Below are 16,886 nucleotides of genomic sequence, written 5' to 3' on the forward strand. Positions count from 1 at the left end.
TAAATTCAATACCTGTTTGATTGCGTATACCGCTAATCCTTAAATGTCAAAACACCAAACACAGATTAAAAAAGAACAAACTCATACACTTCAAACTGGTGTCAGCGGATTCAAAAATTTTTGAACGCAACAATTTATACTTTATGGGTTAAAACATGGCCGCCAAGCAAGCAAGACGTCGCGCTCCGGTGGCGCGCAAAGAAATACTGCGGTGTCAAGGCAATATTCGCGAAGATTACATTACCTGCATGCTGTAGGAAATGCAAGATATTTTTGCAGGGAACACGGTCGATGACCTGCAGCATCTATGGTGATTCTGACCACCACGGTGACTATACTATAACTTTTAAGGTAACTCTATCGTCTATGGTTTTTAAATAATCGTGCATAACTAAAAAGGTTTGACTGATGAATTTATTAACCAGAAGCACTATAGATATACAACGAGACCACCAGCTTTAATTAGTTCCAGTTTGACTCATGAAATCCAGCTGCTTACTGACCCATCTCCCTTAATTGTGTGAAATTAAAGTTATCATGATAAATGGTAACTGGTTTATCTGGAACCGTTGAGAAGCCTGCACAATGCACATGCATACTTAAAAGTTTAAAACGTTTTAACTTTTAAATGAATAGGTAATAATTATTAATATGTATTGCCCCTTAAGCTTGTAAAAACATATTATAATTAAAAGATAGCGAGCTATAGATAATTTGTCATCAATGTCTTAATAACTCTACCTGGATATAAGTATGTATTTAAATTCAGTCCGATGAAGATTTGTGTACATAACTATGTAATATGTAATTCTACCATAATATAGGATTTAACAAGTCTCCATAAAATATTAAAATAAGTTGAGTGCTTAACAACGCTGAAGATTTCCTAAGACCTCATTCACACGAGAGCTTTTTTAACGTCCGTTAAAAAAGCGTCCAAATAGAACAAATGCATTCCCAAGTATATGTTCACACGTCAGCGCTTTTAAAGCGCGACGCTTTTTTATCGCGCAGTGTTCTATTTTCAACGCTCGGCGTTGGGCGTTAAATAAAATAGACCATAGGAAACTTCTTACTATTATTCAGACGAGCGCTAAAAAAGCGCCGGCGCTGCGTTCAGTATGCCGCACGCTCGCTCAGCGGTAGCACGTGTTTGTTGTGCTTATAATCATCAGAAAATCGATACGATGTCGTGGATTGTTGATCCCGAACTATTAATTATAGATGTGGAGTCTCGTCCGTTCCTGTATTCAAAATCGTTATAGACATTTGAAAATAATTAAAAAAATTCCGGGGTATTGCCTTAACTCTTCGTACAGTGTCACAAACTGCCCTTTTAAGTATCTCTGTTCATTCAGAGGATGTACCCAGAATGCCTTTTGTTTTCTTTTTCGTCTTTTAATAACACAAATCGCTAGTGCCAATCTTTCCTTCTTTCTTTCTTTCAAATATACCTAACATATAAAAATTAAAACAGTAGGTATTTTTATCATATTCCTTTAAGTAACATGTTTATCGATGACGAGTTTGAACAAATACCTAAGTAGGTACCTACAAGTGGTTTATTAAGAACAAACTTTCCGAGGAATTCTAAGCAAATATAATAATATAAATATCATAAAGATATTACGCAACTGACATTACGTAATTATTTTAGCAGAAACCATTTCCACGTCTTACTGAAGCCAGAGACGAGACATGAGTGATTTTAAAGCGTTAGTATGAACAACCACAGAGAGAACGTTTAAAAAGCGCCAACGCCGGGTTTTAACGCAACGCTTTTTTAACTCTCGTGCGAATGAGGTCTTATGAATGCCACCGCGCCCCATTACATTGGTATGTACAGATACAGCTTTAATTTGAAAAAGCTCCGTTCGTCGCGGTCTCTTAGACCATATCATATTATTATAAAAGGCCGGCAATGCACCTGTAGCACCCATGGGCGTAGCTAGCCATGGGCACAGGGTGGGGCAAAAAAAACCGGCCAAGTGCGAGTCGGATTCGCGCTCCGAGAGCTCCGAACAAACCTACTTTTTATTATGTTGTAACTCTTAATGTATGTTTTAGCAATTTTTCCTTTATCTGTGCTATAAGACATTGCTTTTAACCAAATTACAAGACTTTGTGTCCACGGGAAGTACAATGTAGGTTTTGATTCCCTTGCGAATGTCGAAATTTGCGATAATTTGCAGCACAAAACGGCTGTATCTCTTGATTTTGATATTTCACAGCTTTAAGAGTCCGTTCGATATAAATTTCAGCTTAATACCTCCATGCGTTCCTGAGAAAAAGGGTGTTGACAGACAAACAGACAGGCAGACTTTGTTGTCCGTCCGTCTAAAAATACCTTTTTTTTCAAGAACACGTGGCAGTATCAAGCTGAAATAATAATGTATAAATCAACACAAAAGGTAACGTTTATGTTGCAAATTTCATCCCTACATTATATAGTTTATCTTTCTAATACAATAATATGATAATCCTAAACATGTCTATGTAAATGGAAAAATAAACCATTTCAAATCTTAGAGCATTAAGATGCTCTAAGTTTGATATGGTAGACATAACTCAGTAAATAAAGCATTTAACCTCGCACTTCCGATTCAATTTCATTTTTGTTTTAGGTTCAGGGTCACTTATTGACCATAAAAACACAAAATCCAGGTGGAGCTTTGCTTGCAATCTTATAGTTTTTGACCGATAACTCAAAAACTATCCACTTTATGGCAAAAGTTACATAGACTTTTTTGTAGATAATAAAATTTCGCATCTTTTATATTCTGTAAACTTTTTTTTTAAACTTACTGCTTACGGTTTATGGACTATTTAATGAACCGGTTAATCGTTTTTGGCTAATAACTCATAAAATATTAGATTAATCAATAAAATGCATGTAGGTATGTTTAGATACCTTTATTCTCTACAACTTTTGTTTGAAATTTTTTTTCTAGTGCCCATTAAACGTTAATCTTAAAAAATGGATATATGCTTTTCATTGATTAATCCAATATTTAAGGAGTTACTTGCCAAAAACGACTAACCGGCTCATTAAATAGGCCATAAATCGTAAACGGAAGTTTACAATGTAAAAAAGATGTAAAATTTTACTATCTTCAAAAAAATCCACATATTTTTTGCCTTAAAGTGGATAGTTTCCGAGATATCGGCCAAAAACTTTTATTTAAGATTGCGAGCGATGCTCCATCTGGATATGTCAGCTTTTTGTGCTTTTATGGTCAGTAAGTGACAGAGGCGGCTCGTGACAAAATTTTATGGGTGTTCACTTGAAATAAAACACTGAAAATACATGGTGTAAAGCAGTACATTTATCAAAAAAATTACTTATAAAGGAAATACATACGTCTTTCTTTTTGGTGTGCAAAAATATCTATAACTTAAAACGACAAGACATTCGTAAATGTCTGTTGTTGCTTTCATCACAACCACGGTGTTTTCACATAATATTGTTCGGATTTAAACACACGCGTATACCTAGGTATGTTTTCGTTTTTGTTCGTACATTTTTGCGTAAGGTCAAGTTCAGGCCGTGGCAGTCCCTTAGCTTTAAATTCAAGCCGAATTTGTAACGTTTTAACACACTTTTTAATGAACGCCACATTATAATTGTTCATTTTCACACTCACAATACTGATAACTACATGATAACTACAGACTATTTCGACACGTATCTTATGATTTTAATTAGAAAATTCCCGAATTTGCATTCGCGCGCGTGCATTGAAGTTGACTCGAGAGTCGAGTGTTTGTTTATAATATTTGAGAGTGGCAACATCGCGCGCAATCACTGTCACTGTACGGGCGCCCAGGCGCGGCGGTAAAAACGAACCGGCAACGTTTGCGGGAGCGGCGCTCCGAATTTTGCTATTTTTCCATAGAAAATCTTCTGTTTCACGCGCGCAGGGCACTGGCAAACCCTCTCTTTCACTCCTATTGGATTTCGTATTAGGAAATGTACTAAATATTTTTTCATTGGAGCGCAATCGTGAGCGCACCGCTTCGCGCGTGTATAATACAGTATTATTCAGGTGTATGGAATGATGGAATGATGGATATATATTCATTGGTATTGACAGTAGTTTTTTACGATTACGATTGATTTTAAATAGTAATAATTAATATTAATAATGAAATTAAGGAGTATGATTTTATTATAATTATTTATGGGAGTTCACTGCACCAGCGCTCCTTAGGGCGAGCCGCCTCTGGTAAGTGACCCTTAACCTAAAACAAAAGTGAAATTGGATGGGAAATTTACTGCGAATTTGGCTAAATAAAAACAGCTTTATTTAATGGGGTAACAGTAGGTACAACACTACTTTTTCTGTCACCAAAGGTGGTTTAAATCATGCAATATAAGTACCTAGAAGCGCAAGCTTTTTGTGTCGACTGACAACTTTCCAGTGAGAATTTTTTAACGGATGTCTTGTAGTTGGTACCTAGATAATTAAGTTTTTTAGATTTGGTTAGGTACCTTCCAGGTCAGAGCCAGGGTGGGGCAAGCGCCCCACCCTGCCCCACCGTGGCTACGCCCATGGTAGCACCACCACTTTACAGGTGTGTTAGGCGTGACCACATAACAGGTGGTCCGCACGCTCCTATGTTTACAGTAAACTCTACTAAAAACTGTCGTCAAATCCGTCCTGCTACAGATATTACGAAGAACTAAGAAACGGAAAACACTTCCTGTTTTGTTTTTGAACACTTTGAGCTGCACTTCGCGGTTTCACCCGCGTGGCTCCGCTCTTGTTGGTCTGAGCGCGATTATACTATAGCCTTCCTCGATAAATGGGCTATCTAACACCGAAAGAATTTTTCAAATCGGATCAGTAGTTACTGTGATTAGCGCGTTCAAACAAACAAACAAACGCTTCAGCTTTATAATATGTATTAGCACAGACATAATAATATCCCGTGTGGAGTTTCTGGTCTCCTATCGGGCGCGTCCCCAGGTGGCGGATAGGGGGAGGCCTCCCAGATATGGGGGGTACCGGTGGTATTGCCGGCGCGGACCAAAACCAGCTTGGAGGAACTCGAGGGCTACATGCCTTCGTCGCAATTTCTGCTCTGCAGGGAGCTTCCCTGTGCAGTTGCTGGGTTCGAGTTCGAACAGTGCTGCTGTTGGCGGCGACGTATGGTAACCAGTGGTTGCGGACGTTTTTTAGTCCTACTGGGCGAGGGGCTGCTCTGCAGCGGTGGACGGCGGTTGCTACAATCGCGGCGCGGCGGGCTGGGCGGCAGATTTTCTGACGTCTGGTTAGGGGCTTCGGCCTCCCGTCGGGCAACCTGTTACCCGTCGTAGTGTTGTTGTCACGTCTAGCAGCTACGACGGACCAGGGGGCTTGCCTTAACCGGCCGGTTCGAGAGGAAGGAATCTCATCAAAAACCCTCAAATCTGCGTTTCAGTCCAGCGGCGTGGATTTCCTGTCCCTTTTGGACAGTTTGGCTCGGGAGTGCGTGAGCTCTAGCTGTGGCCTCCCATGGATACCGCCCGACCTCCATGGTGTATAAGGGTTATCCGGGTGCAGGGGGCACCGCCCGGATGGACTTTTTATATCCCCCATACTCGTGGGAACAAAAATGTCTTTTAACCCGGCCCCATTTAATAACGACGACTTTAGCAAAATAAATTTGGACAACGATAGGCAACACGATTCGGATGACGCAAGGACAAGACGGACGAGAGCTGGGGGGCTGTCGAAATCAAGCTCAGCCAACAGCGTGGTGGATATGCAATCCCATGAAAAGGGAAGGCTGTGGCGGAAGAGGTCCCTAGATAGGAGCCGCTCCGGTTCGGATTCGGAGGATGGGTTTGGGGGTTCAAAAACCCCCTGCCAAAAAACATCCAAAAGAGGGAAGGGCCGCACGCCGGGTACGTGCGCCGCTCGGCGTGCAGCCAAACTGGACGCGTCGCGCAAACTGGAAACAGAGTTGCAGGCTGAGCAGGAGGTCGCGGAGTGCGCTGAGCGCATCGAGGCGATGCGTGCTAGTGCTCCCCTCCCCCCCATTCCAATAGAGGAAGGAAACACGGCGGAGGCTCTTAGCCTCCGTATTGCGGATAGCTTGGCCGCCATTGAGAAGGTGCGGTCCAGGTCAAACAATTTGAAGACCACTTTCAAAAAAGTCCTCAAATTGGCGCACGATGACATTGAACTGTCGGTTGCACAATTCAAGCGGCTCACAGTCTCAGAGGAGACACGGCTTCTGCAGGCGGACAACTCCCGCCTACAGGCCGAGATCGACTTCCTCAAAAGGGAGCTCGAAAAGGTGAAGACCTCGCAAAGCGTACAAGTGCTTCCCCAACCGCGGGAACCAGACGATGATCTGGTAGCTTCCATTTTGCGCCAGGTTGGAGACATGATTAACGCTAGGTTTGAGGCCCTGGAGGAGCGTCTGCCGCCGGCTAAGCGATTAAGACCGGCGCTGGCGGCGGATAACAGGAGAGCAACAGTGGAGGCCGTCCAACAGGTGAGCCAGGACCTTGTCCCTCTCCCACCACCAGCAGAAAAAACATATGCAATGGCTGCCTCGGTACCGCAACCGGGCATATCGGCGACGGGGTCCACTCCAAAACGGGCCGTGAAGCATGCTGCGGCTCCGGTCGGGAAGACTGTTTTAAAGCAGCAAGTGGCGGTACAGGTTGCAGCGACGGCCATGAAGCCGAAGCCGAAGGCCAAAAAGAAGAAAAAAGTGGCGTCGAAAAGCGCGGCGAACTCAAAACCCGCCAGCATAGTCGCGCCCTCCACATCAGCCCCATCGTCAGACCCCCTCCCGCAACAGCAGCCAGAGGAAGGATGGACTGTTGTCGGGAAGGGCGGGAAGAAAACAAAGGGGGCCAAGGCTAAGAAGCCTGCGACGCAGTCCCGCAAAAAGCGGCACAAGCTCCACGTTCCCTCTTCTTCGGCTGTCGTCCTGACCCTTCAGCCGGGAGCGGAGGAGCGTGGCATAACTTATGCCAAGATCATGATGGAGGCGCGGCGTGGGATCAATCTTGGGGAGATCGGCATCGATGCGATGCGCTTTAAGCGTGGTGTTACCGGTGCCAGGATATTGGAGATACCTGGTGCTTCCAGCACAAGGGAAGCGGATGCTCTAGCCGCCAAATTGCGGGAGGTACTAGGCGAGGCTAATGTGAAAGTGACCAGGCCAGTGAAGTGCGCAGAGCTGCGTATTACTGGCCTGGATGACTCGGCCTCTGCTGAAGACATTGCGACCGCGGTCTCACGTGCAGGGGAGTGTTCCGTCGAGCACGTAAAGTGTGGTGCCCTGCGTTCTGGCCCGCGGGGCGCAATGTCAGCCTGGGTAAGCTGTCCGGTGACCGCGGCGAAGAAGGTGGCGCAGGAGGGGCGCGTTCTGGTGGGGTGGGTTTCCGCAAGGGTCTCATTAATCGAGCAGAAGCCCCTCCGCTGCTTCCGCTGCCAGGAGCTAGGCCATGTAAGTGCTACGTGCTCATCACTTGCGGATCGGAGTACCATTTGTTTCCGCTGCGGTGAAATGGGCCATAAAGCGGGTGAATGCTCTGCTACCACTGCTCACTGCGCCCTTTGTGCAGAAGCAAAGCGACCAGCAGAACATCGGCTTGGAAGCTTAGCCTGTAAGGCCCCCAAGCCAAAAAAAGGCGGAATGCGGAAGCAAGACGGTGCTCGGGCTCCATCACGCTCCGCTCTGGTACCTGAGGTGCCGCAAACGGAGGCAGCAATGGAAACGCAGTAATGGCCCCACTGCGTTTCCTACAGGCCAATATCAACCACTGTGCTAGGTCCCAGGATCTTTTACTCCAAAGCCTGGCAGAGTGGGAGATTGATGTGGCGATTGTGTCTGAGCCGTACAATGTCCCCGCCTGGGATAACTGGGCGGGTGATCTAGATAGCTTGGTGACACTAGTTGCACAAGGCGGTACTCAAATAGAGCAAGTGGTCAGGCGACGGGGCTGCGTATCAGCGGTAATTAACGGATACACCGTCGTGGGGGTGTATTTCTCGCCAAATCGCTGTCTCGCTGATTTCGAGGAGTTCCTCGTCGTGTTGAGAGATATGATCGACCTCGCGCAGCCACTGCCTGTTCTTCTGGCCGGGGACTTCAACGCCAAGTCCGTGTCTTGGGGTTGCCGGGCAGGTGACGTGCGCGGTACTCTGCTTGCAGACTGGGCGGTCGCCTCTGGGTTAACACTTATTAACCGCGGAACAGAGCTGACATGCGTGCGACAGAGGGGTGGCTCTATTGTAGATGTCACCTTCGCGAGCCCCCCTCTCGCTCGCTGTATTCAAGACTGGAGGGTTCTGGTGGACGTGGAGACGCTTTCGGATCACCGCTACATCCGGTTCAGCGTCTCCACGCCCTCGACGGCTAACAGTCGATTCCCGACTGGTGAGCGCCATCCGCGCTGGGCGCTTGGAAGCCTTGATAAGGAGCTTCTCATTGAAGCTGCCATAGTGCAAGCCTGGCTCCCGACGCCGCAGGGTGACGATGTTGATGTGGAGGAGGAGGCCACTTGGCTTGCCAACGCAATGGCGCAAATATGCGACGCGAGCATGCGGAGAGTGCGGTCAGTCCCGCGAAGGCGACAAATGTACTGGTGGTCCGCCGATATCTCCCAGCTACGCGCTTCTTGCGTAGCTGCGAGGCGGGCGTACACCAGGCATAGACGCCGTAGACGGCGTGACGAAGAGGAGGAGGCGCGGTTATACGCCGTCTACAGAGACTGTATCGTGACTCTCCAGGACGCGATAGGCACAGCAAAAACTCGCGCATGGGAGGAGATGCTCGAGGATTTGAACCACGAACCCTGGGGTCGGCCTTACAAGAGGGTGAGGCAAAAGCTTCGCCCTTGGGCCCCGCCCCTATCTCAAACTCTGGAGCCTCGATTTCTGGAGCAGGTGGTGACGTCCCTGTTTCCGAATCGGGGAAGACATTCTCCCCCGCCGATGGCATCCACAATGACTGTGCAGGAGGAGTATGCTGATGAAAATGTCCCTGTGGTCACGCGTGACGAGCTCGCAGTGGCGGTGGAGCGGCTCAAAGCAAAAAAGACCGCTCCCGGCCCTGATGGTATCCCAGGGCGGGCTTGGGTACTGGCGTTAGAGTCACTTGGACCCAGGGTGGAACAGCTCTTCACAGAATGCCTCCAACAGGGCCAATTTCCCCGGAGGTGGAAGACCGGGAATTTGGTCCTATACGATCTGAGGCCGATTTTGAAACGATTTTTGGGTCTGGCTAGTTTTCGTCAATTGTTTTTTTAATGTTAAATTGTCAACCTTTATTTCATGTAGTTTTTGTCATGTTTCAAAAAATCATACATTGTATAAAGTAAGCTTCTTATTGTTTTATGAAATGTCAAAACTCAACCCTAATTTATCTTTGTTATCATTATTTTTCTCGATTTGCAATGTGTTCGTTTTTGTTGTGTTTTATGTTTTTTACAGTTTATTTAACCGCTTATATGTACTATCCAGACTAGTCTATTATGTGATGCCAAAATATCATAATGTGGTTTTTTCATTGATATATATACTACTACATTATGTTAATAATGTGTTATTAATAATAGTAAAAGTAATTCTGGTCTTAAAAATGATAAGTAGCCTTGCCGGTCAATTAACCCTTTTATTTAATATTATTTTATACATGTGTATTATGTTTAATTCCATACGATACATATTATCAACTTTTTTGTATATATTTTTTATTATGAATTATAAAAAAATATTCCATTTCAACCATTTAGAAGTACTATATAATATACAAGTTTTATATTGTGTTATTATCGTAAATTCTGTGATATATAATGTTTTAAACTTTATTACACCCTTTTCTATACAAAATATATTTGAATTTTTTATATGTGTAATGTCTGTACCTTGTATTATTTGTGTTTTGAAACATGAATTATATTTAAGTCACTTTTTACAATATCGTGTTATATTATTATTACATTATTACATTACATTATTTCACATTCATACATGTGTATACTGCTTAATTCCATAAGATACATAGTATTATTATCAACTTTTATGTACATGTCTTTTATTATGAATTCTTTAAAAATATCCTATAAAAACAATGTAGATGTACTATATAGACAAGCTTTACATTACATTGATAACATTAATTTTGTCAAGAATCGAATATATTATGTTTTAATTATAATTACTGCACCCTTTTATATACAACATTTATTTGCGTTTTTTATGTGTGTAATGATTGTACATTGTACTGCTTGTGTTTTTAAAGATGAAATATATATTAATTATTTTTTACAATATTGTGTTCTATTATTATATTACCAATACATTATTCTACTTTATATGAATTCATTTATAAATTTTATTAACTTTTTTAAAAATTATTTGAAAACTAAATTTTATAAAAACATACTTTCTACATTTAATACATATCATTGCTATCTAATCACGTATTCACTTGAGGGTAACAAGCATATAATAATGTTATTATGTGGTTTTATGTTGTCTGTCATTGCATTATGATGGTCAAGAAACATGTTAAAATTGGTCTACTTAATCCTGGCTCACTGGCAAATAAAGCAGATGAACTAGTACCCGTTGTGCATAGATCCAATCTAGATCTTTTATTTATAAATGAAACATGGATTCGTTTACATGAGGAAGGCCTGGCACCTAAGTTGATCGGATATCATTTTTGGAATATCCCTCGTCCACAGAGCATACGTACCCGGGGTGGTGGCGTGGGCGTTTATTTTAGAAAGGGAACGCATGTACAAAAATTGAAACATCCGCTGCACGCGAATGTTGAGCAGCTCTGGGTAAGTCTTAACATTGGAAGTTTCAAAATTCTAATTGGCACAGCGTATAGACCGCCATGGTTAAATATTGATACTTTCTTCGACGCACTTACCGATTCCATATGTTCTTTTCCAAGATTTGAAAAAATAATAGTCTTGGGCGATTTTAATATAAATCTGCTTCAAACCAATCAACAGTCTGCTAAGCTATATGAATTCCTCAATTACTGCAATCTCAAACAACATGTAGATGGGCCAACACACTTTACTGATCACAGTCATTCATTAATAGATGTTATAAGTAGTAATATGGACATAAATAACGTAGATATAAAGCACATACCTGAACTCAGTAGTCACGCATTTCTCTCATTTAATCTTCCTATGAATAAAGTAGTAAAAATCAAACCTTGCTGGAAAATATACAGATCGTTAAAGAACATTGATATTGAACATTTTAATAATGATTTAATGAATATAGATTGGAATAGTATTTCGTGCCTACCTAATGTAAATGATACAGTAAATGTGTTTACAGATATTTTGATAATGTTGTTTGATAGTCATGCCCCATACAAAAGAATATTTTCTAAAAATTCTGTTTCACATCCTTGGATTACCTATACGATAAAGGAAATGATGAAATTAAGGAATGAAGCTTATGACAACTATCGTACTACTAACAGTGACACACATAAGGACTATTATAAACAACTAAAAAAAATTACTAATACAGCTTTATTTAACGAGAAACGTGCATTTTTTAGTAAAAAAGTTAATGACCAGTTTACTAATCCACGTATGCTCTGGAAAAATCTCAAAAAGTCGCTCAACATAAATAAAAAACCAGAAATAGAGATCCCACCACATTTAAATAATCCAAATCTTATAAATGCGTCATTTCTTAATGCTCCCGGCAATAATGTTATTGGCATTGACATTATTCAGAAGTTCAGTAATTGTAGATATGGAGACTCTAAATTTGACATCCGCACAGTTTCCCAAAATGAAGTAAAAAAGGTTATTGACTCTTTACATTCAAATGCGACAGGTATTGATGGTATTAACTTGCATATGGTAGCTCTAACTATGCCTAATAGCCTCTGTACTATAACTTCTATAATAAATAAATCAATTGAATCACACACCTTTCCAGAATTATGGAAAAGGGCTATAGTAAAACCATTGCCTAAAAACAATGAACCGGTGAATGTGAAAGATCTAAGACCAATCAGCATTTTGCCATGTTTATCTAAGGTTTTGGAACGTTTAGTGTACATGCAGACGATCTCATATTTGGAAGAAAATAATATTTTACCGTCACGTCAGTCAGGCTTTAGAAAGCGTCATGGTACAGCCACTGCACTCTTAGATGTTACTGATAGTTTGCTGACTGCTCAAGATCGCGGGGAAGGGTCCATCTTAGTACTATTGGACTTTTCGCGTGCGTTTGATACAATAAATATTAATCTGCTGCTTGCTAAATTGCATTTTTATGGATTCGAACCTGGGACTATTGAGTGGTTTAGGAGCTACCTGTGCGGTCGAACCCAAGCTGTGGAAGTTCGTGGAAGCGATGGAATGGCCGTTAAATCAGACCTACAGCCGCTTATTAGAGGAGTGCCGCAAGGCTCTATTTTAGGCCCTTTGCTTTTTATTCTTTATACAGCAGAGGTAATAAATGAAATTCAATATTGTCAGTATCATCTCTATGCAGACGATATTCAAATATATTTGTCCTTTAATCCTAATGATACACCCAGTGCCGTGGTAAAAATTAATGAAGACCTGGATAGGATAGCAGCCTGGGCAGATTCGGTATCTTTAGCGTTAAATCCTAGTAAAACAAAGTTCATGGTATTGGGATCTAAAAAACAAATAAAAGATATCGTCAGTAATAATTTGGACATAAAGGTACAAGGTGTTCCAGTGGAAAGAGTTTTAGAGGTTCGTAATCTAGGACTTATTTTTGATCAAGAGCTTCGATTCGAAACCTACATACAAAATTTAGTCAGGAACTGCTTTTATCGTTTAAAAATTTTATATCAAATTCGTAATTTTCTCAGCACTGATATTCGAACTAGGTTATGCGAGGCTCTTGTTCTTTCTAAATTTAACTATGCTGACTGTGTATACGGGCCTCGACTTCTTGCAAGAACAGAGCGAATAGTGCAGCGAGTGCAAAATGCTTGTGCAAGATACTGTTTCGACATACCTCCTCGCACTCACGTGACACCTTACCTCAACGAGAGAAACATTTTAAAGATGTCTCTCAGAAGGGAACTCCACATTGCCACTTTGCTCTTCGGTATTGTGACCAGTAAAAAACCAACTTACCTCTACGAAAAACTGGAATGGTGCAGCGGTATTGTTAACACTCGTCTGGTAAGCAACCCGGCACTGCGCTTGCAGCGGTATAGCACGGCGGCTTTTCGTGGTAGTTTTAGATACGTTTCGTGTAAGTGTTGGAATAACATTCCACCTCCCATTCGTAATTTAGGATCTGTCTATACATTTAAAAAACACTTAAAAATTAAATTAAATAATCACCAAAATCAGTTTCCTCCTGGCTCACGCGTTCTTCCCACTTACACGGCGTATATTACATAACTGCTGTACCTGCTTGCTTCATCAGTGTCTGCATGTTGTCGGCGTACTTATTTGTTTCTTGTGTAGTTGATAGTAGTGAATGGTGCTTGTTGTATATATAATTATATATGTTTGTATGTATGTATATTATATATGTGTATGTGTATATGTATTATGTACTTATAAACGATTATTTGTTGTACAATATATTATATAAATATTATATTCGTTAAGGTTATATTTACTGGCAGTCGTACTCTGTTATTTGAGCCGCAAGTTATCATTATCACCGGTACTCACTGAAAACCAGTGTTACAGAAACACTCTGTAACTTTTGCTGACGTGGGGACCGTTTTGGCATCACACTAATTTTATCTATTTTTTTTTAATTTTAATTTTATTTTGTATTTCTTCTTTTTGTTTGTTTTTATATAATTAACTTATTTCTGTATAATGTGGTGCCAAATAAATGAGTTTGAGTTTGAGTTTGAGTTTGTTGCAGAAGGACGGACGCCCGCGCGATTCGCCCTCGGCTTACAGGCCGATCGTGCTGCTCGATGAGGTGAGCAAGCTCTTTGAGCGCGTTTTCGCAGCTCGCCTCATCGACCACCTGGAGGGAGTGGGGCCGGACCTGAGCGAAAACCAGTTTGGATTTCGCCGGGGACGGTCCACCATTGATGCGATCGCTGCGCTGCGTGACCTCGCAGACAATGTGGCTGATGAAGGTGGAGTGCTTTTGGCGGTGTCTCTTGACATCGCCAACGCTTTTAACTCGCTACCATGGAGTTGCGTAATTGAGGCGCTCCGCTATCACAACGTGCCCGAGTACATGGTGCGATTGCTGCAGTCCTACCTATCAGAGAGGGCTGTGGCGTACCCCACACGCCGTGGATGGATGGAAAAGGAAATGTCGTGCGGTGTTCCACAGGGCTCGGTTCTTGGGCCTCTCCTGTGGAACATCGGTTACGACTGGGTCCTGCGCGCCACTTATCTCCCGGGTGTAAGCGTGCTTTGCTATGCGGATGACACCCTGGTGACTGCGCGTGGGGCCTCGTATAGGGACGCGGCCCTCCTTGCGACCGCTGGTGTTGCAGAAGTTGTGCGCCGGATTAGAAGACTTGGTCTAGAGGTGGCCCTGGACAAGTCAGAGGCGATTTTGTTTCGTGGCCGTCGAAGGGCGCAGGCTGCTGGATCAGCCATTCAGGTGGGCGGTGCGTCCATCAGCGTTGGTTCCACGTTGCGCTATCTGGGCATCGTGTTGGACAGCAGCTGGACATTCGTGGAACACTTCCGTCGCCTCGCCCCCCGGCTTGTTGGGGTGGCCGGGGCACTTGGAAGTCTGCTCCCGAATCTTAGGGGGGCTGGGGGCGCGTGCCGTCGTCTTTACACCGGCGTCATTCGCTCCATGGCCCTCTATGGTGCGCCCATTTGGGCTGACTCTTTGAGTGTCCGTACCAGACCCCTATTGCGTAGACCGCAGCGGGTCATGGCGCTCAGAATCGTGAGGGCATATCGCACGGTGTCCTTCGAGGCCGCGTGCGTAATGGCGGGGACGCCCCCGTGGGACCTGGACGCCGAAATGCTGGCGGACGTCTATCGCCGCGTCGCTGCGTCCAGATCGCACGGGATCAACCCATATCTGGAGCAGGTCCAGCAATGGAGGGCTGATGCTCTCGAGCGGCGATTCAGTGAGTGGAAACGACGGCTCGAAGAGCCCAGCGCAGGAGTAAGGACGGTCGAAGCAATCCGACCGGTCCTACGTGAGTGGTGCGACAGGCGGCATGGGGCCATCACCTTTCGCCTGACACAGGTACTGTCCGGACACGGCTGTTTCGGGCGGTACCTGTGCAAAGTCGCCAGACGGGAGCCGCAAATGGCTTGTCATTGGTGCGACTGTCCGGAGGACACGGCAGACCATACTCTCGCCGTGTGCCCCGCGTGGTCAGAGCCCCGTGCTCGCCTGGTCGCAGTCGTCGGCCCTGATCTCTCCCTGCCTTCCATAGTTCGCGAAATGGTTGGCGGCGACAGATCGTGGTCCGCGGCTATCACATTCTGCGAGTATGTGATGTCGCAGAAGGAGGAGGCAGAGCGGGTCCGCGAGAGAAACCCTTCCGCGGATCCGATTCGGCGTCGTCGTCCTATTGGGCGTCGTCGCCGTGTCGCGGCCGCTTTACACGGTCGCGACCTGCCTCCCTGATGATGGGCACCGGATGATGGAACGGGGATATAATCCATCATCCGGTGCGGAGAGGCGGCGTGAGAAGTGTTCCACTCACGCCGCCCCCCCAGGAAGGTAGACCTGGCGGCCTCCCGCCACATTCGCGTTGGGCCCGGAGACAGGCTGCCGCTGACGGGTCTGCGGACGCGGTTCTACCGAATACCCGCGGCCCCGTCAATAAAGCGGCACGGCGGAACACAGTGGAGTTTAGTCGGTAGGACCCTGCACTCAGCAGGGTGAGTCCGACATAACCCAGGGCTCTTCCCCCGAGTGCCCTGGGTATGCCTAAATGCATTCTCCACTATAAAAAAAAAAAAAGACATAATAATATACTACGTATACAAATATTAGTATAGATTGTATACGTAATATATTATTATATTAGTCTGTGGTATAGATAACACACTGAATTAAGGACATTACAACCAGTCACATCAATTTATTTTTACTACAATTATGCCAAACCACAATTCGGCCAAATATCTCGATCGAGCCATTCTAATGAGTCTCAGTTTATCCAGTGCCATGATCTAGTTAACAAGTAATGGCCCAGTGGTTTGCCTCATTTGTGAAGGTTATGCATTCGCTTTTTGTCTCCAATGCAGTTTAGATTACTGCATCTATATGTATTAAAGGATCGTGATTCGTGATGTCATTTGAGCCTCAACGATAATAAAATGGGAAAGAGATGCTCATCATCATTATGGGTTTGTGACTTTCCTACTTCCGGGATGCTGCGATGAAGTTTTAGACCGTAGTTTACTAATAATATTTTAAGTTATGTTTGTTTGGCAGTCTAATTAATGCAATAATTATGCAAAGGGCATATTTAAAAAGCACAATATGGAATATATGGAATATATCTTGGGAAATATAAATATAAACAATATTTTTCTTAACTTTTAGTTTCAAACGAGATACGTTATCTCCTAGAACATATTATAAAATCATTGCTAATTCAATAATTAATTAGAAGGGATGGAAATCCGTATCCAAGACAACATTCTAAACCTAGGTCAACAAGTACAATTTATGTCTAAGTGGAAAAACGTTAAATGTTCTGCATAATTCCTTGTAAAATACAATATTACATAAGCAATGGGATATAGGAAATAGTTCTCAAGGTCTTCTAACGACCTGCGCAGGCGCATACCGTGCGAAGCGTGACAGTGTTGTATTAAATTGTATTAAGTAAAAAATTCTATTCTTTATATCTGTTGCTATAGTTACTTATGCGGTTGTCAAGGTTATGGTTTCTTTTGTACCCATGGAATTTTTTACATCCTAACAGTATTGACT

General features: G+C 43.6%; 2 protein-coding genes and 1 long non-coding RNA gene across 5 annotated transcripts in view; 2 read left to right on the top strand and 1 right to left on the bottom strand.

Annotated features, from left to right (window-relative positions):
- LOC149482663 (uncharacterized) overlaps positions 1-16,886 on the top strand; it is a 382,500-nt gene that overhangs the window by 54,829 nt on the left and 310,785 nt on the right. The gene's annotated exons all lie outside the window — the stretch shown is intronic.
- The window catches only part of LOC149482664 (uncharacterized), a 94,876-nt gene that overhangs the window by 54,400 nt on the left and 23,590 nt on the right, over positions 1-16,886 (bottom strand). The window contains exon 1 of one of the 3 annotated variants that reach the window (XM_089703240.1): positions 13-136. The exons of the other annotated variants lie outside the window; for them this stretch is intronic. The gene's annotated coding sequence lies outside the window, so the exon portion shown is untranslated. Of the gene's footprint in view, positions 1-12; positions 137-16,886 lie in introns of those variants that run through there. 3 annotated transcript variants of the gene reach the window in all.
- LOC149482666 (uncharacterized) lies at positions 7,731-15,566 on the top strand. Its single transcript, XM_089703549.1, has 5 exons — positions 7,731-9,230; positions 10,700-10,801; positions 11,729-11,831; positions 11,937-12,727; positions 13,872-15,566. Exons 1-5 carry the CDS (start codon positions 7,731-7,733, stop codon positions 15,564-15,566), a joined length of 4,191 nt encoding a protein of 1,396 aa, XP_089559675.1.

Source organism: Colias philodice, chromosome 14, assembly GCF_061535455.1.
Source record: "Colias philodice isolate Cphi_HAF_F1 chromosome 14, ilColPhil1 Martin Lab GWU primary, whole genome shotgun sequence".
NCBI lineage: Eukaryota > Metazoa > Arthropoda > Insecta > Lepidoptera > Pieridae > Colias > Colias philodice.

Excerpts from the sequence above, each read along its gene's own strand:
- LOC149482666 (XM_089703549.1), top strand. The coding sequence starts at position 7,731 with ATGGCCCCACTGCGTTTCCTACAGGCCAATATCAACCACTGTGCTAGG. Across the intron at positions 9,231-10,699 it reads TGAAACGATTTTTGGGTCTG|AGCATACGTACCCGGGGTGG; the intron begins GCTAGTTTTCGT and ends CCTCGTCCACAG. Across the intron at positions 12,728-13,871 it reads CAGTGGAAAGAGTTTTAGAG|AAGGACGGACGCCCGCGCGA; the intron begins GTTCGTAATCTA and ends AGTTTGTTGCAG.